The sequence below is a fragment of the Phalacrocorax carbo genome, chromosome 1 (genome assembly GCF_963921805.1).
Source record: "Phalacrocorax carbo chromosome 1, bPhaCar2.1, whole genome shotgun sequence".
NCBI lineage: Eukaryota > Metazoa > Chordata > Aves > Suliformes > Phalacrocoracidae > Phalacrocorax > Phalacrocorax carbo.
The window spans coordinates 199,057,622-199,077,421 of record NC_087513.1 but is presented as its reverse complement, the minus strand read 5'-3'; the positions used below and the strand labels follow the sequence as shown (position 1 = coordinate 199,077,421).

The following is a 19,800-nucleotide window of genomic DNA, read 5'->3' as shown; positions in this document are numbered from 1 at the left end:
AACCTGAGGCCATTTCCTCTTATCCTAATGCGTGTTACTTGGGAGAAGGGATCAACACCCACCTCACTACAACCTCCTTTCAGGTAATTGTAGAGTGATAAGGTCTCCCCTCATCCTTTTCTCCTCCAGACTAAACAACCCCAGTTCCCTCAGCCGCTCCTCATAAGACTTGTGCTCCAGACCCTTCACCAGCTTTGCTGCCCTTGTCTGGACATGCTGCAGCACCTCAATGTCCCTCTTGTAGTGAGGGACCCAAAAATGAGCACAGTATTGGAGGTGTGGCTGAGTACAGAGGGACAATCACTTCCCTGCTCCTGCTGACCACACTACCCCTGATACAAGTCAGGATGCTGTTGGCCTTCTTGGCCACCTGGGCACACTGCTGGCTCGTACTCAGCTGGCTGTTGACCAACACCCCCAGGTCCTTTTCTGCCAGGCAGCTCTCCAGCCACTCTTCCCCAAGCCTGTAGCGTTGCATGGGGTTGTTTTGACCCAAGTGCAGGACCTGACACTTAACCTACCTGACACTTAACCTTGTTGAACCGCATACAGTTGGCCTTGGTCTATTGATCCAGCCTGTTCAGATCCCTCTGTAGAGCCTTCCTACTCTGAAGCAGATCAACACTCTTGTGCAACTTGGTGTGTTCTGCAAGCTTCCAGAGGGTGCACTTGATCCTTTTGTCCAGATCATTGATAAAGATATTAAACAGAACTGACTCCAATACTGAGCCACAGGGAACACCACTGGTGACCAGCCATCAACTGGATTTAATTCCATTCACCACACCTCTTTGGGGCTGGTCATCCAGACAGTTTTTCACTCAGCAAAGAGTACACCCATCCAAGCCATGAGCAGCCAGGAGAATGCTGTGGGAAATGGTGTCAAAGGCTTTGCTAAAATCCAGGTAGACAACATCCACAGCCTTTCCATCATCCACTAGGCAGGTCACTTTGTCATAGAAGGAGATCAGGTTAGTCAAGCAGGACCTGCCTTTCATAAACCCATGGTGACTGGGCCTGATCACCTGGTTGTCCTGTATGTGCCATGTGATGGCACTCGAGCTGCTCCATAACCTTCCCTGGCAGTGAGGTCAGGCTGACAGGCCTGTAGTTCTGCAGATCCTCCTTCCAGCCCTTCTTGTAGATGGGCATCACATTTGCTAACCTCCAGTCAACTGGGACCTGCCTGGTTAGCCAGGACTGCCAATAAAAGATGGGAAGTGGCTTGGTGAGCACTTCCACCAGCTCCCTCAGTACCCTTGGGTGGATCCCATCCAGCCCCACAGACTTGTGTGCGTCTAAGTGGTGTAACAGGTCGCTAACCATTTCCCCTTGGATTATGGGGGCTTCATTCTGCTCCCTGTCCCTGTTTTCCAGCTCAGGGGGCGGCGTACCCTTAGAACAACTGGTCTTATTATTAAAGACTGAGGCAAAGAAGGCATTAAGGACCTCAGCCTTTTCCTCATCCTTTGTCACTATGTTTCCCCCCACATCCAATAAAAGATGGTGATGCCATGTGCAATGTGATTTATGTGACCAGGGTTCAGCTCTGAGCAGTGAGAGGGGTTGGAGCCCATCATTTCTGAAGGAAAAGGGGGAGATTTGCCTCAGTTCTTTCACTGCTCCTGGAAGCACAGGGATGGAGGTCACAGCCTGCTGGGACTCAGGATTGCTTTTGAAGCCAGACCAAGACATTGGCCATGCCAGACCACTCTGCCACGTGGCTGAGTCAGTCCATGGCCTGTGTGCCTCCCCACTCTCAAGAGGCTGGAAATGAGGCAGCCCCCAGCACAGAGGGGAACTCTGGCCCTGGGTGCTGCTCCTGGCCCCTAGTGCCTCTGTGTCCCACTTCTTGCCGCTGGTGCTGAGCAGTACCCAGCCCCAAGCAAAGACAGGTCTGATCCCTCAGAGGGATTACAGATAAGCAGCATGAAGCGGAGGTCCACTGCAGACAGTGGGCAGTTAGTGTGAGCTAAGGTGACCCTTCAGCTCCGTCCTGAGTACCAGAGTAATCGCTTCCTCCAGGATGTGCTCTGGCATGCAGGCACCCCAGCCTCACACCTGAGACCTCTGCTCACCATCTCCTCAGCTCTTCTATGGAGCTCAGGCTCACCAGCCGACAGCATCCTGTGCCGGCCACTGGACAGCAGGGCAGGAGCACCTTCACCCGAGACCTGAGCCCACACTGATGATGCCAAGGTGAGGATGGCACCCAAGGGGCTGCTGGTGCTCAACACTGCTTCAAAATCTGCTCACAGGGCTGCTTCAAAATCTCCTCAGCCCTTTTGTGCAGCCCTTTTGTGTGGAAGGGCTTGGGAGCACTGGAGGGTGCTTTAAGACTGCTGAGCTCTCTTTTAAAATTTATGGTGGAGAGGATAAATTTACATCAAAGGAGACAATTTCCAGAGGACTGGAGAACGTGAACATCTTTGGGAAAGCTGTGTAAAACTACTGATTTGAAAGCAAATTCTTAATATTGCCTTTAGCATAAATACACAAGTCAATGTTGCAGTTTAACTGAAGAAGAGTACATTATTTCAGATATGACGGTGAGACAATAGAGATAAAAAGAATGACATTTAATATAAACCACTCTCAGTACAAAAGGTAATTGCAAGTGCATGTATACACTGTATGAAAAGTGTTCTATTATCCTTTAAATCCCTTTCAGTGACACTGCTAAATCAGGATAATTAAAGTCTAAAAGTTTTCTGTCTACAAAAGGTGACAAATACTTCATGATAGTATTTATTTAGCTCTAAAATTAAATCCTACCTCATTTTAAACAGATTTGCCTACTATCCTGCATTGTCTGGACCTCCATCCAGTGTTCCCAAAGCTCTTGAGACTACTTGCTGCACGCACCTGGTGTAATGCTGATACACCCAATAAAGCCTTCGCAGTTCACTCTCTGACTGACAGAGCTTTCTGGCCCATGTTAGCACTGCTGTTAAGTTAGCTAGCAGGGGGCAGAAGGAAAATAAATAGGCTTTGGAGACATCTCTGATGCCTCAGGGCAAGCAGCCAGGAGCAAATAAATACAGCTGAGGAGCTCAAGAAAGGGTATTTACTTTTCTTTTTAAATATATATATGAAAGGGTCCATTGCTGTGAAGGGGAAGCAGGGGAAAGGGAAGATATAGTAAGCACAGTTTCAGGAGGCAGACTGCTGATCTCTCTATTGCAAATGTTGTCCTTTATGGGCTTTATGAGGCCATTTGTCAGTATAAATGTGACTGTCCCTAAAAAATCAGCAAGTGTACTTACGGAGCTGGGAAACCTAAGGCCCTTCTTTCTGCCCCGCTTGGTAATGTGGAACAGATGATCAATGCCATTTTGCACGAACTAGTTGTCATTTTACCAGACAAACCACGAAGGGAAAAACCCTGATATGTTAAACCAGAATGAACTCAGCCAAAGTAATAGCCTCATTAATCACACAACATGTGAAATGTAGTTTTTATAATTGCCGTTGAAAAGTCATAGTGCTCTTTCAAGTGGTTCTCTCCGGACATAAATAAAAAACCTTGAGACAGCGCATAAGGAAAAGCTTCCTTGCAGTCAGAACAATCCTATGAGGGGGTTGGGTTTTTGACTGATATACAGGCTACAGCTTAATTTATTTAGCTTGTTTGATTTTATTGCTAATCTTATTATATGCCTCTAATGAAAAAGGCTTTTTGCGAAGAAGATGCAGTGAAAAAATGTGGTATGTTATCTGGGAAAATAATTCTGCAGGCAAGATTTTATATCTTTCAGATGGCTTTCATTCTTTTTCCGCTCAAAATAAAGATATAAAGAGGAGGAAAATGGTTGATTGTGATACATATAAAAGAACACAAGGCTGAAACCTAACTAGCTCCACCTCCTGCTCAGCTCAGACAAACTATTCGCTTCCAATACTACCATTTTCCTGGTTTTTTCTGTACACAAAATGAAGAAGTGCAATTTACACCCATAAAATGGATAAAAATTAAACACATCACAGTAAAGACATGCAGTCTCTTGATTTTTGGTGCAGACTGGAGTAGACAATGGGACGGATTTTAACTCACATCCTATCTTCTTCACCTTGCAGTCCCTCTATCAATTCCAGAGCTACCTTAATTGGATAGACCGCTGGATCCTGAGCTCAGGCCAGAGCCACAGCCCTGGTGTAAATGAGATGTCTGAGCCACAACAAGACAGATAGACAGAAATTGCTGTACCTAGGAAATACCAAGCTAATGGAATAGGGCCCTGAATGCATTAAAAGCTTGTTTAAATTAGGGATAATGAAATCTAGGGAAGGAAAATTCTGAGGTTACTCCAACTTTTGCCGGGGGTGTTCAGAAGCTGTGGAGAAGCACAAGAGTGGCATTTGGTCATATTTGACTCTTTACTCTCAGGGCTGTGGTAGAGAAAGACTTGTCAGATTCCATGCAATGAGATCAATGCATACATCAAGACTAAGACTTTTTAAAAAATCTTGTTACACACGCAGCAGACTGACAGGCCAGTTAAAAAGCTGTCATCCAGGGGCTTCTATGACCATCGGTTTTGGTTGGAACCACATTGTGAAACAATGACAGTAGCAGAATAAGGGAGTGAGAATTCTTCTCCATGGCACTAATTCATTACTACACCTGATTACTGATTCATTAGAGCAAAGGGAGCCCGTTGAGGCAGCACTTGATCTACTAGGAATCACTGCATCTACTTGGTGCACTATCCTGCATTATCCTAAGCCCTGTAAAAGGCTTTCTGCAAAACAGTTTCAGGCCATTGCTTAAATTGGGTGCATTCAGATTCTGTGCAATCGCTCAGTTACATTCATATCTCACATGACACTAAAAGTCCATGGATATTTAGAATGTCTGATTTGGACACTTGAGAGCAGTGCTTGTACTTGTAATCTGGGGACAGCTGATCATGCATGTTTGCACATTTTGAAACCAACTAACAAGCAGGTCAGTGGGTTCCCTGTTCACACTGAAGTGTGTAAAAGATGCTGTATGAAACTCTCACTTCTTGTGGCAAGATATCTCCTCTTAGGCATCCGCAAAACAGATTTAGAAGAAGCTTCAAACATGACAGATCCCTTACAGGGATGAGAGACTTATTCAAAACTTTTAAGGCACTTGATGATCTCTGGAGGACTATATATTAGCTAGGCACTTTTGCTTCATTTCAACAACAATGAATTGGCATGATAAAGGATTTAATTAATGTTCATATCCTAAAAATTGGAAAAATTGCAAGAGAGGATTTTATTATTAAAATTACTACAAAAAGACTCATTAAAACTGGTGCAAGGACTTACGTTAATTCCCAGCTGCTGCAGGGCCATGAGAATTACATCATTTGCTGTATCAACATTGGTTACACTTAGGGTTTTTGACTGTGAACAGAAAAAGGAGAAGGGGAAAGTGGCATTAAAAATTTGGATTTGCAAAGAGTATCTGAAGTGCAATAGCTCTGCATTGTTGAAAAATGGAGAGTATCCTGTTAAAATTTTACTTAATAAATAAGTTATACTACATTAATAGAGAGCCAGCTGCCTGAGACTGAGGTTTGGTTCTTCTGCTTTGTCACATACTTTCTGTATTTGCTCCCCACTTCCTCAACAGCTCCGTTAGATGAAAGAGTACCATGATTACTGGGGACAAGACCTCCATATTAAAATATGCAAAAAGACACATCCACTAACTGCACTTTAGACACTGCATGGGAAACTTAATGGTGTGATTAATTTAAAAGCATACAAGTTTCCTTTGAAAAAGAAGTTTTTCAGTGAAATAAGAGGCTCTTGTATCAATTGTTAATAATTTATGTCCTTTTCTATTGAAGGTCTCCCTGGTAAGAAAACACTGCACACAGGCTGTTCATCTCTATATCCTTTGCCTCTTTCTATATAGACTTCTCACAGCTAGATTTGGCTTAATACCAGAAACACTTCCTGTTGGTAATCTTTCATCCAGTTAAAATGCTACCTCGCTGGCATCCTCCAGAATCTGCAGATTGGCAGTATGGAAAAGCATGGATCTGCAGAAACACCACTTTCTAAACAGCTATGGCAACCAGCATGAAGTGCTGAGCTTTGTGTTGGAGGAAGTGTCACTTTCCACAAGGCAGTCTTTCCAGAGTGAGATATCAGCACCTGCTGCCTGGCAGCAGTATTACTCCCATACAGCTGGGCAATGCTCTGTACCTCCATACCATAGGTTGCTCTTATGCAGGACAGTGCATTTCAAACACACCAGGATTAACAACTCCATCCTCAACCCCGCTGGGATGGGGCAGCAATGCTGCCATCACCTTGCAGAGGCAAAAACAAGCGGGGAGAGTGTGTCCAGACTGGTTTTTGCTTGTATCATCACACCAACACTGGCCTCACTTCCAAGCTGACAGGCAGCTCCTACACACCAAGCACAAGTTACAAAGCCCTCTTTAGAGGCATGCTAGTTTGGCTCTGCTAACAAGACTACACAGCTTTTGGATTGCAGCTGGTTCATGGCCAGCCTAAAGCCCTGGCAGGACAAATGCATGCCCACTGCAACAAACTGCCTAGGCATACCCAATGGTCCAAAGAAGGAAAGGTGGCACAGCTGGTATGTAAATGTTCCCTGCCAGTCCCAAGACAGTTTGCTATACCCTGCTCCCCTGTTAGCATGTCAATTTTATACTGGCCATAGGATGTTCAGGTGAAACAAACCCTGACATTTTGCATTTAGAAAATATCTGAGCTGTGCATTTGTATAAGTCTCTCACGGTTGCAAGCTGCCATGGCAATCAAAGGAAAGTAGTGAGAATACTGTATATCTTGCTTCAGGACATGTCTGAATGCTCATACCATAAAAAATTTAACATTCGCCTGAAGCAATGGCATCTGGCTCTCAGGAGTAGGTCAGACATTTGCATAAGTTTTGCTCCTGGCTAGAATATAATAAAATGGTTTGTGTCTTGTGTTCAGCCTTCCCTACCCTCCAAAAATGAAATAATTCTTGGGCATATCCAGCTGCTGTAGCACAGGGACCACAGTGCCATAAGAACTATTTGCATCACAAAATTTCCATCTGCTCCTCCACTGTTTTATTACTGATAATAGCTAAACTACAGCGTGTCATTTCTAGGACTGCCAGGATCAGGAAACCATATTTGGTTCATGAGCTAATTATAGCTAAGGAGAAAAGACGTTTTAAAAAAAACCCAAACAAACCCTGGTACAAGAATGCAACACCTAAGTGCATGTATAATTTGTAGACATTTACACCTGAGCACACCTTAATCAGCAGTCCTGCATTTGAACTATTTTAATTATTGTCATTGCTTATTAACATTTGTCTTAACAACCTGGTGTCATGGTTTTAGCTGGGATCGAGTTAATTTTCTTCACTCTAGCTGGCATAGTGGTGTGCTTTGAACTTCGCATGAAAACAATGTTGAGGTAACACACCAATGTTTTGGCTGTTGCTGGGTAGTGCTTGTACTAGTCAAGGACTTTTCTAGCTTCCCATGCTCTGCTGGGTGCACAAGAAGCCAGGAGGGGACTCCTTTATGCTTACATCTACGCAAATACAGAATTCTAAGTGGAGATTCACTGTTTGGCAGAGACTCCAATGAAGTCTAACTTCTGTAAAAATTTCTTGTGTCCTTGCAAATGCTCTTTAGGCTTCTGAGCATGAAATGCAGATCTTAAAAGCACAGTTAGAAAGAAAGGACAAATGTGTAAGAACCAGAGGAAGAATGGATGGATTGTCACTGAATGTTAGGGTGTCCCTAGGGAACGGGCCACATACATACAAGAATTTAGTTTAAATTGGTTAAAAATTATTTAGTAAAAAAAGGTGCAAATCACCCTGTGGTTGACCTTTCTTTACTAATTTACCTTGTGCCTATGAATTTACCAACATCAGCTGATGAAAAACATGCTTAAGGCAACTTCAGGGTGTTCATATGCACAGCTTTACTGACTTATGATCATTATAAACAATAAAACACATTGCAACTTTGCAGAATTGAATGAAGGCAGCTGTGGGTTTAGATCAGTTTTACAAGTTAAAAAAGGGTACATTGTACTGGCATTTCTGAAGATGCTTATGCATAAGTTCCACTAGAGATGTTTTCCTGGGACTTCACACTGTATAATCTTTAGTTTGTGTGCCAGAACCAGAATTTCTTACCAAGCAGACTGTCTTCAAAAAGGAACTAATGTATTAAACACAAGAAAAAAACATTTTAAGGCTCCATATGCTGAGTCTTTTAAAGGGGCTGAATCCTTAAAGGAGGTAGCAACCCAAAGGAACCCTCTTAATATCAAAAGGATTTACAGGTGACTAGCACTCATAGGTGATGTGGATTTAGACCCCTGTTTATCTCAAGAGCACTTACATATGCACAAGTTCCCACGTCCTTCGCAATTATCTTCAGAGGAATGCTTTTAGGATAGTCTTTTTCCTTCTCTTCTCTTATTCGACTGACAAAACAAGTACAAAACAAATAAATTTTAAAAATTATAAACATAAATAGCAAGATGGAGATTTAAATGGCAATCAAGCGATAACTGGGTAAGAAGCAGATTGTTTGCAGATGTACTGCAGTAGAGAGACCTCTGAGGACAAGAAAGCATCCAGCAGTATCTGGAAGGGATGCTGACTGTCGCCCCCAGTAATGCCCTGTTGTGTTAAAGTTCATTGTAGAAATCAGTGTAAGCAGCAGAGCAACTGGATTTAAAAAATCAACCTAAAACTACCCATCATTGTGATGCCCCAGTCTGCAGTACAGGCTCCTGGTGGAATCAGTTACATCCCATTGTATGGAACAGTTCAAAGGACTGAACAGGAGAAGAGTGAATTAGAAATCATCCCCAGCAAGGATGATTTAAACAACCCCAGGAAGTCTGAAGAATCAGATAAAGACACAGAACTCAACCAGCAGAACTAGGTGACCAGAAAACAAAATCACCACTAGCAGTTTTCTGTCCAAACACTGACGAAAATAAGACAGCTCTATTTACACAAACCCTCCCACCATACCATCCGGTTTGGGGTCCATTTCGTAAGACCAAAATACAGCCAGCCATGAGCAGCAGATAGGTTAGAGCAGAGGTTACTGAGCTGGACTTGCTTAGAAGCCATCACCATGGAAAAAGCCCCAGGCTCAGCTAGAGCAATTGTGGCAGAGGCTCTTATAACTGCATAGGGAAGGGATCATGTGTGATAGGAATCGCTCCAGTTTTGTGCTGAGCCGTGTACAGGCACAGGGAAGCATTCCTCTCCTTGTGTAGTGATCATTGCATGAACGGCACATACCATCTTCTACAGGGAGAAGACGTGTTTTTTTCCCTTAATATGTCTTTGAAAGAGCTTATCTATCATGACGGCATAGGTACCACAGCTTGGGAATCACTGGTCTAGATGACTGGGACTCTTTCCAGTGTCTTTAAAGACCATATAATAAAGTACCTTTGCAAAAAAGACAGCCATGTTTCCTTTTGTTCTGCAGACCTGCAAGAATTATAGAAAAACAGGGACAAATCAGCCATCATTCTAATACTAAAATAGCCCTTGTACAGACCACAGTGGAATGGACTGCTTCTTGGTTGCAATTTCCATAAATACCTAAAAAACCTAAAAGGTTTTTCCAGATTTGAATGAAAAATCTGTTTCCCTGCAAAATCAACTGAGAAGCCTGCTACAGAGATCAAAAGCCTCCGTTACCAGTTTTTACCACAGAAGTTAAAGCTTTATCAGTGAATTCAGTAGGAAATGGGTTGAGTTCTTAAACTCATCTCCAAATAGAAGAGAGTTCTTTAAAATAAGAACTTCATTCAGAAGTTTAAAGGTATTTCCTCAGGTATATAGACTTCTTTCCACTTCACTATTCTAATTTTCTTATTTATTATTTGGTTTACCACCACATTACAAAGGACACGTAAGCCACAATCAAAAAGGTCCCATTGTATTTAATAGGGTTTATCTTTGGACATTTTAAGGCTTATCTCATTTATCTTCATCTCATTTATCCACTTTCAATGATACAGACTGTCGGGTTAAACATAGCTAATAATAGGATAGTGCAAGGAATCTAACCTAATTTTACTTTAACTTTATTGATTTAAGTCCTGCCCCAGATGGAGTAACTGTTATTCCCACTGCTGCTTCTGCAAATTAAGTTCTTCAGATTTTCAGAGCAGGCATTTAGGGAACTACAAACCTACTGATTGATGCACTTCATAAACATTAAAAATGTGATTCTGCTTTGGCTGTTTCAGTTCTGTCAGATATGCACCTGACTTATGCATGGCATTTTAGATTTTTCTGTGTACCTCCAGACATAAAATAATTTCACTTCTATAAAATCTCTGACTCTCGATTGAAGCTATTGCTTTCCTATGCAACTACTTTCTGATAGCTGTAAAGGCTCACACACTGTCTCGAGATCGAAGCACATGTTTATTGGCAAGAGTTCAATTGAAAATCAATAGAAGATTTCAGCTTTGTTTCAGGACTATTAAGTGAAGAAAAACATAAACAGCACAACCAGCTCAATAAAGAGCATTTTGTGCACAGCATTCTCTTTGGATACGTACAATGTGACATACAAATTAAGCTGCATGCGTCAGCTTTTGCTCTCTGTTGGTAAAGAGGAAAATGCATTTTCCAAGACCCAGACAAATTACTGTGGCTAGGCAGCTGGGATTTCAGGGGGATGGTGCCCTCCCTCATCCAAAGTGATGACCGAGCCCTCCTGCTGAGACTAAAATTAGCCTAATCACTGAAATTACCTCTACAGCCCTTATGTGTCCTACAGTCAATGCTGCAAAGACAGACCAAAAATCTTTCTGCCTATTAAGATTCAGAGATGCTACTTTAAGAGGAATTTTGACAATTTCTCTGGCACAATTAAATTAAAAAGAGAAATAGGACAAGGTCACTATTTCACCATACGTTTCCTGCTACTTCAAATATAAGTTCTTCTGTTTAAGGGTGTCCTATGAGGGTCTCTGATCCTTTCATTAGCTTGGCTGTTTACTATTTGTAGTTCATCTTATTAATTAGCCAAGGTGTTTGTCAAATTATACCCCCAAAAAAGAGAATTTCCACTGAGCAATTTTACAGCACAGAGTTCTTTGCCAGATCATGTAGTTTCTCAAATTTTTAAGTCATAAGTGACTATCGCTGCCACATTTGCAAAGAGACAGAAGATGAGGGATGGAGGGTGACTTGCTCACAGCAGTAGAAGGAATTGGTTTAAGGACCAGTAAGTTCCTGCTTCCCACCTTCACTGGCGCTGAAATGAGTCCGTGATACTCTTGTTACCTGTCAGCCTAAAAACATTTAAGTAACTTGGTAAATAAAACATATCTCAGTTCTTACCTGAAATTTGCCACACAGTTTGTGGTGGGCCAGCCCAAAACAAAGGACCTCTCTGGGTCTGTGCTGCTTTCACAGACTTCTTCTGTACAAAATGCTGTCCACATCTCACAGAGACGTGCTTGGCACTTTAGTTTGAAATGAGAGTGCGACCTGCCAGCAGAAATTCACAGTTTTGTTACACACATGAAAACATAGCAAGGCAGGTTAAACAACTCACAGTTTCTTCTTCCTTCAGGCACACATGAAGCTTACATTGGAGCTGATGGAAGAAGCGCTTCTGCTTTAGTTAAAGAAAAAAAAAGTTTTATTTGGGTTACATATAAAAATATATCAATTTCTGATCTAAATGGGATCAACAGATATCCTATATGTGGGATAAGTAGGTTGTTTGTGGCATCCCTGGACAGCCCCCTTCTTGGGGGGAAAACTTTTACCCATGTCTAGAGGCCCCCTTCAAATCTTGCCATAAGGCAAAGATTGCCACTTGCATTTGACTCTCCTTCCAATGACTTTAATGCCATTGGGAAGTTTACAGTATAGTTGGATTGCTTAGCCCCAGGGTCAACAACCATGGTGAGTTTAAGTAGTGACAACTAGGCAATCCTGAAGAAAGAATAAGCAGAAAACTGCCATTTGTGTTAACTACAGCACAGGTCACATACAGCTTCCATTAACTAGCTGCATGCAGCCACTTGGAAAATGAGCCAGGACTTCATGCATTCTCAAAATATCTAGTCATCTATACAAGGAAGATACATTAAATTCCCCCTTTTTTTTTTTTTTTAACTTGGCCCTTCCTGTATTTTATCCTACTGAACTTTAGAGTACAGTAAAGGTAAAATTTACTGAATTTTGCTTTTTTATTTCAACTCCTTTCTTCCACTTTATTTCTTATAAGTCTCCTTTCTTTGTAGGATTTGTGGGCATCAGTGCTATGTGAGAAACAAATAAAATCTCACAAAGTCAGTCCAGCTTTGTAGCAATGCAACAGCCACTCACTTTAAGACAGGTTTGCACTAGAGGCCTTGCAGCCTGAATTACCTAAGCTACGGTTCTCCTGGGCCAGCAGGGAAAGGCTGGACAAAAAGTGTCCCCTCCCTGAAAATGTTTTGCCCTTCTAATTCAAAGACTGCAAGCAAAAGCATGTCAGCTCAACACTGTGTTGCAAATGTGGGTGGAGACAGTGCCAGGCACCACGGTGATTAGTGCTCTATAAATAAATATGCCAGGTAAGCAGTTTCTTAGAGCTTTGATAGACATGGACTACCTTCTCTGAGATTAGTCTCATTTACAGGTATTTGATTTAGGACCAAATGAACTAATACAGTCTGAAACATGAAAGCACTTGAACCTTGTGGCTTTGAAGAGAACATAGATAAACTTGCAGTACCCTGCCTGGTCTGAGGTTTCCAGCTGGCACTATGCTAACAGGGGTAGAACAAGTCTAATAACCCAGCAGCCTTTACAGTGGTGGGCAAGAAAGGACCATCAGTGCATATCATACCTGGCAAAAAGGTGCACTTCAGTTAGATCGCCACAAAATACTGTAAAACACCATCTCAAGTTCATGTATTTTTTAAACTATACCATGGAGTTTCCTGGTCAGCTGTACATTTCACCTCTCTTTATTACATTTTGTTTATTAAGAGAAACTTAAAGTACAGGAGAACACTTCAACACACTTGTCAACAAACTAGTTTGTGATGTAACAAGTAAGATCTGTCAAGAATACAGAAAAGACTGTAACCGACCACAGAATGAACTGTGAAAATGTACAAAAATATACAGCCGTGAATTCTAATGTAGATGTTAATAAATGGATGCCTGGTCTGGCTCCACCAAATCAATCTGTTGTCCCTCCCTTTCTCCTCAATTTCTTTTTCCCATTACCTAGTACAGTGAACTCTCTACATGCTGGTTCACTTTTTTAGCATTTACAGTTCATAAAGACAGACCCCTACAGTGCCAGTAGCAGGTGTCAGCAGGGTGCTGGCAGAAGGACAAAGATGTTCTCCAGTCACACTTGATGTATATTCTTACCCTGTTTGCCATGCCTAGTCACAGCTCTCAGCTATTATCAGTATTCAAGTGGCCTGGTTTCCAGAGGCGCTGAAACAGTAGCCTCCATTAACATCTAAAGAGCCTGAAGTATAATTTTATCTCCATCTGCCATGTCCTTTATGCAATCCATGGGTTCTCAGCGTTTGTGAAATGTGGGTCTTCTATTTAAGTGCCAAAGCACTACCTCTAAAAATTAATATATCATTGCTGACTAAGGAAGCAGCATGCCTGAACATCTGAAAAACGGAAAGAGTAACAACCTAACAAAGTTTTTATTTTTTTTTAAGTAGGTAAGTCCCCTTGCAAGTGTTACACTTGCAGCCAGATAAATACAGGCAGATCCCAGAGTCCACTGAAATCAACAGAAAAATCATGAACATAAATGGCGTAGGTATTGACACACCACAAATTGTGCCACCTCTGCAGAGTAAATTCAGTTCCTTTTGCTTTCTGTAAGTGGCAATTGGATACTTTGCGGCTGTTAACAGATGGAAGATTAACTTCTCACTAGATTTACTAATCCTCTTAATAGGACCCTCTGACAACAGCATTAATGGATCTACTGTGAGATTGCTAATGCAATTCCATGTATGTGTTCAACCATCAATTTCTATGTCCAGCCACATTGGGAAAATAACCTTAAAATGCATGTGTATATAGGCATGAATGTAATACAAAGGAGAAAGAGGAAGCCATGTCTCTGTGCCTCCCACGCAAAAACTTACATAAGAAACCTTGATTATTGAACTGACAGATCCTTGAAATATTTACTCTGCCAAAATAAAACACACGCTTTCTGTAAGAGATTTAATCAATATACAGAAAACAGTATAACATTTTACATACTTAACAGTGGTTTAGTGAGAAAAACCCTTTCAATCAATTCCTGACTTATTCCTCGCATGAGGGCAGTAAAAGGTGGGGCAGCAGAGAGAGAAGCACAGCATGTGAGTATTATTTTTTATAAGCTGGGCTAATGCATGATCTGAAAAGACAACAGTCTACATTTCAAAAATTATTACAAAGTATCAGAAAATGAACCTACAGGCACCTTGTCCAAAGTCATACTCAGACCAGTTGTAGAGAGGTCTCTTACCCCCCACCAAGTTTCCATGGAAGCAATACCAATTCACTGCCGTTAAGCAGCAGCTCAGTGCTGTATAGGATTTTACTCAGCAAGCTCAGAGGACACAAGATACATGTTGCTCTCTTTAGGAAAAACTTGTACTCATTTGCCGATCATATGAAGTCCAATTATACATGAGCTCCCTTCGTACAGCGACGGGCTATCTGCAGCTGAGCTGACACCAGTACAGTGCCCAGCTGTACCTAAAATATCTTAGGTGTTCATATGCCCCAGGCTGAAAACCCACTTGACACAAAAGAGTATTAAAAAATTTTAGCACCTTCACAAGGAATAATTCTGAAATTAAGTCAGATTCAACTGTATAATTAATTCTGTCCTGGTGACCTGCTGTCTTGGCTCCGCATCACTAGTCACAATAGTCACAGCTGCATAGTAATACACACCACTCAGGTTTCCCTCTAGGAATCAACAACGGTATTTTAGTGTGAGATATCTTTAAAAATGCTGATTTTAAGTAGGATTCATTAGTGACAGCTCTGATGCTTTAATTGCTGACAGGGCAGCTGTAGAGAAAACATCCCAATTAGTTCTTTAAAATATATGAAGCAGTATCACTCAAAATACTATTTTTACCATTTCTAGCAAAGACTTGATCCCCCTCCCCCTTTTTCACATGCAGAAGCACCTTTTGTTCTGTTCCACCTTCTTCAAACATTGCAGACTCTTCACCATACTAAATCAAATGCTGTAAGAGCCACTGCTACTCCCTGGGGACCAGATTTTGGAGTGGTTGCAGGGAGTAGTGCTTTACTATGCAAATAGTCCCACTGGGACCTAGCCAAACTTGCAGTAATGTGCAGCTCAGCCCAGGTGTAACATTGCTTCTGCTCAGCATGCTGACCAGGGAGGGAAGGATTCATCTCACCTGACTTTAGCCTTCTACAATTTACAAGCTTAGACCTAAATTCGTGAGACTATGCCCATTGAATAGCCAGTGGACAGAGCGAGAGACCCTTAAGAGCATGAGTCCCCTCAGCCACAGTCAGCACCCTTTCAGGATCAGATGAGTTTGCTGCAGGAAGGTGCTGGTTTTCCCTTGGTGACTATAAAAGGAGCCTAGAAGCCTAGGTAAGTTGCAACTATTTAACGTTTGAAAGCTTAAATTACATGACACAAACATACATAAATACAGCGCCAATGCTATTACTGGTACTGTTGGTAGAATAGCAAGATTTCCCCTAAATATCTTTATGTTTACCACCCACCCGTAGTGGAACATGTTTTGGGTAAAATATCCTCTGTGTTGTCACACTACATCAAGTGAAGGAGTTTCACTGGGGGGGTTACATTTACTACGTGTGATTCAAACAGACACAGCTCAGATTTCTACAGAAAACACAGATTTGTTCTGGCTTTTCCCAGCAGCCTCTGAAACAATTGCTTAAGCGAAAAGACACATTGCAAAAGCCCAGCATTCACACTGAGATTACCCACCCTGTGAAACTACAAACACAGTGCCTAACAGAGAATTTATCTGTATCACAATTTTTTATTATTATTTTTTCATAACTGATAACAACAAGTGAAAGCACCCTCTAAAATTGCCTTAAACCACAAATGCTGCATGAAGCTGGCATGCTAGACACAGCATGTAAATCTGTTTTAATTGTGAACGGTAGAGTGAATAATCAGAGCTCAGCAGCAAGCCTGATTACACATGAACACTACCCAGACTGCTCAGCATTGCTTCCTTTCTCCTTCCCCTTCCCCACACTCCTCCTGGCTCAGCAAAACTAACAGAGATGGACACTGTGATGCCACCTGCAATCTCTATTTTTATACAGATGCTCATCACTGGTGTGTCTCAATGCAGCCTCCAGGTAAGCATTAAGACCTGTAGCCCCTCTGCAACCCAGCCACTGGCATTACGCACACCCCATAGGACTGAAGATAACCTGTCTAAAACACAACAGTCAGTTGAAGGCAGCGCAACGGACACAGTTGAGCACCAATGAGTCTTTTCTATGATGCTGTGCTCCCAAAGCAGGAAAGATGATACAATACAAGCAATATATTCAAGAACATCTGATACTTCTTTAAAGTGTTGCGTCCTGGAATTACTCTATGGCTATGGGTTTTTCAAAGGTGCTTGAAGAGGTCAGGCACCTAACTTCCAGTGACCATATAAAAAGCTTCCTTATGATTTAGGGAAGATTTGCTACTAAAAAAAGCATTATGGAAATCTATGTTGCGCTCTGCTGAGAAGAAGGGCTGCTCTGTACGAACAGTGCCTGAGGTGCCATACTCACTTGGACTTGGCAACAACCAGAAGGTCTGTGAAGAGGAAAAGGTGGCGCTCTTGGGTTTGCAGACCCGTCTTCAGCTGCACATGGCCATCCAGGATGAATGTTCGGTTGTGGCACATGAAAGACTGCACAAGGGGACATGCCTCCGGGCTGATGGGGGAGAAGCAGCCTTCCCTGTAAAAGGAAATAAAGGGAATAAAGGTAAGTGAATGAACTGATTGCCTGTGAGAGAGAACCAGGCAGCAAATTCCTGCTCCTGCTGCCAAAAAGCGATTTATTTTTCCACATTTCAGTGAAAGGTGAGAGGGACAATGAAGATAATCCAGCAATCTGATTCTGAGACAAAATCTATTAGGGATTGGCCTTACTGAATCTTTTATAGCCCAAGCACATGGATAGCATTTAGCAAAATTTAAATACAGCCATCTCCATTTTGTCTATTTCTATTCATCTCCCTTTGTATTAAAGTCCTAGAGAAAATACCGCACCTTCTGTAGCCTCTCCATAAATAGATTGGAGACATATGCATGACAAAGGGATAACAGCACACCCACCTTGGTCAGGAGGAGACTCATACTTGGGCTCAAGAGCAATTTACAGAAATTATTCAGAACCAAGGGCAAACATAAGGTACAACTGAACCTGGCTATAGACAGACCATGTACGAGATGCAACATGAGAAGAAGCAGCTCAGCCTCTCCCCAGCACATGACCCACATGGAAGTAAGCTCCCATCGCAGGGTTTATTTATGTGACTGGAGCATGGCTCTGCTGGTCTGTGGCTGTGGTGTGTAGAGGCTGCTGGATAATCCCAACCCGGGTCTATGGTGGGCAGATCAGGCTACCTCCTGGAAGACATCTTTCTAAGGAGGTATCAGGTAGGTTGCAGTCAAAGATTACTGATGGTGGAGACATGATTCCCTCAACCCCTCCTGATCTAACTGTTCTGCATGACAAAGTAGTTGAATAGTTACTGAAGCAGAAATAAGAGTTTCTCTAGCACGATGGTCAGCTCACTCACCCAGAGAGGACACCCCTAGTTTCTGAGCCTTGCCCTAACAAATGTCTAGTTATACATTGCTGAACTGAATGAATGTGAGGGTCTGAGGGGAGGACACTCCTCCTCTAGGGCTCTCTAAAAGCTGGTTGCAGGTCAGGGTCTCCCTTGGAAAGCCACAGATATGGCTTTAAATTTTCCCAGGCAGGTGAGAGAACTGAACCTGGGTCTCCTACACCCTGGTGTACCTTAAAAAATTAATTTCTGGATTAAAACCAGGACCTATCAGCATCTTCGCTCATGATTTTTAAATGCAACTTTTCAATTACTTACTTTGCCTATTGGAGCCTCCAAATGAACCACTTGCCTTTTTCCCTTGGTTGGATGAATGAGTTCAATTTTTATATTTTTATTCAAAAGCATTTACTTATTTTTTCTTCTTAAATAAAAGCTAAAACTTGGAAGGATCATCTTGGCAAGGAAAGGCTGAAGTGAGCAGCTTTGTGATGATGCTTTATTCCTGGTCCCACTGGAATTGATGACAAACACCTAATGACTTTTCTGGGAGAAGAAATGGACCTTATATAGTGAAAGTCCCAGAACAAATGGGAGAGATATGATAGAAAACAAGCATGAGTATAGACAACCTTCAAGAAAGGTCATAAACCTTCTTGTACCTCTCAGAGTCTGGATGAATCCCAACCCTCCTCTCCTTGATGCCTTCGGCTGGATTACTCAGGAAATTATTTAGGAAATCCTGACAGCTGGGAGGGAAAGGATAAGCTCTGAGATTGGCCTACATTAGCAGGACACACTTTCACTGATCTGTAAGGAGCTGGTGAGGATCTCTACCTGCTGAGGAGAGCCCTGTTTGGCTTTGGTTTTCCCTTTCTGGCTAGAAGCCTGAGTTTTTGAAAGAATTCCTCAACTTAATTTGTCTTAAACTGTGTATTAATCTTGTCTTTCACTACCTACATCTTCAGGGAAGAGAGAAAGAAGAGGAATAACTGTCAGAATGAATAACGCAAACCTGAAGTTATCTGATCATTCCTCAGCAGAAGAGGCGGCCAGGAGTGTGGAGGTTAAAGCAGAGAGAGGAGTTTTGCTCCAGCATAACAGTGACACATGCTGTGTGGCCAGCAACAGGAGTCAGGGGAACACAAGTATCTCTCCTACCCTGCCACTTCTGCGGGACTGTGAATTCATAAATTCACCGGTTCATCAGTGCCTGATAGGTTACTGGGACTCAATTTCATAAACTCCCTAGCAGCACTTGGCACAGAAACTTAAGCAGAAATCAGGAATGTTGACTGGTCCACCTGTGTGAAAGCCATGCATGGCCTTTACCTCAAAGGTTAAGCCAGAGAAATACTCACTTATATTTGAACCCAGTAACAACAATAGTTAGAAAAAAACCTTTCATGTTACACTAAAGTAACCAAATCAGCAGAAACATTCAGAAAATCATACTGAAGTGCCTGCCCCTACTGTCTTTCCTGTAGGTTCAGGCTCCCGTGTCTCCTTATAGGCAACTCTATTTGATTATTCCCATTTGTACATTTTCTACATTCCGACTTGTAAGCCTGGGAAACTCCCAAGTTAAATTAAGCAAAATCTTTGTCATGCAGGTGAGCAAAGGAAGGTGCAATAGGTTTATTAATGCTAGCAGGGGTCAAGTAAATTGAACTTGGTTTTAGAACAGGAAAATACAATAACATAAACCAGTAATTTTAATGAAAGCTGCCTTTTGACCCAATGCCTTTCAAGCTTCTCTATCATCCGAACTCTCACAAGCACTCTCACGTGCTTTAATAGAGTTTACCTGATAAGCCTTATTAAAAAAAAAAAAAAAAAGTGAAAATATTTTCTTCCTTTGAAACAAAGTGGAAAAAAATCAAAGCCATTAATTCAACCAGAACCTTCTAAAGCCCCAGGACAAAGGAACATGGAAGAAATTCACCAGCCAGCAGTGACAAAAAATGTCTTTGGAAAG

General features: G+C 42.1%; 1 protein-coding gene across 1 annotated transcript in view; it reads right to left on the bottom strand.

The window, feature by feature from the left end:
* The window catches only part of ARHGAP20 (Rho GTPase activating protein 20), a 65,244-nt gene that overhangs the window by 17,421 nt on the left and 28,023 nt on the right, over window positions 1-19,800 (bottom strand). Inside the window, exons 3-7 of the mRNA XM_064441226.1 lie at window positions 16,814-16,984; window positions 11,357-11,506; window positions 9,443-9,484; window positions 8,370-8,454; window positions 5,302-5,379 (exon numbers count right to left, since the gene is read on the bottom strand). Of these exons, the coding sequence (XP_064297296.1) occupies window positions 5,302-5,379; window positions 8,370-8,454; window positions 9,443-9,484; window positions 11,357-11,506; window positions 16,814-16,984 (526 nt within the window). The remainder of the gene's footprint in view (window positions 1-5,301; window positions 5,380-8,369; window positions 8,455-9,442; window positions 9,485-11,356; window positions 11,507-16,813; window positions 16,985-19,800) is intronic.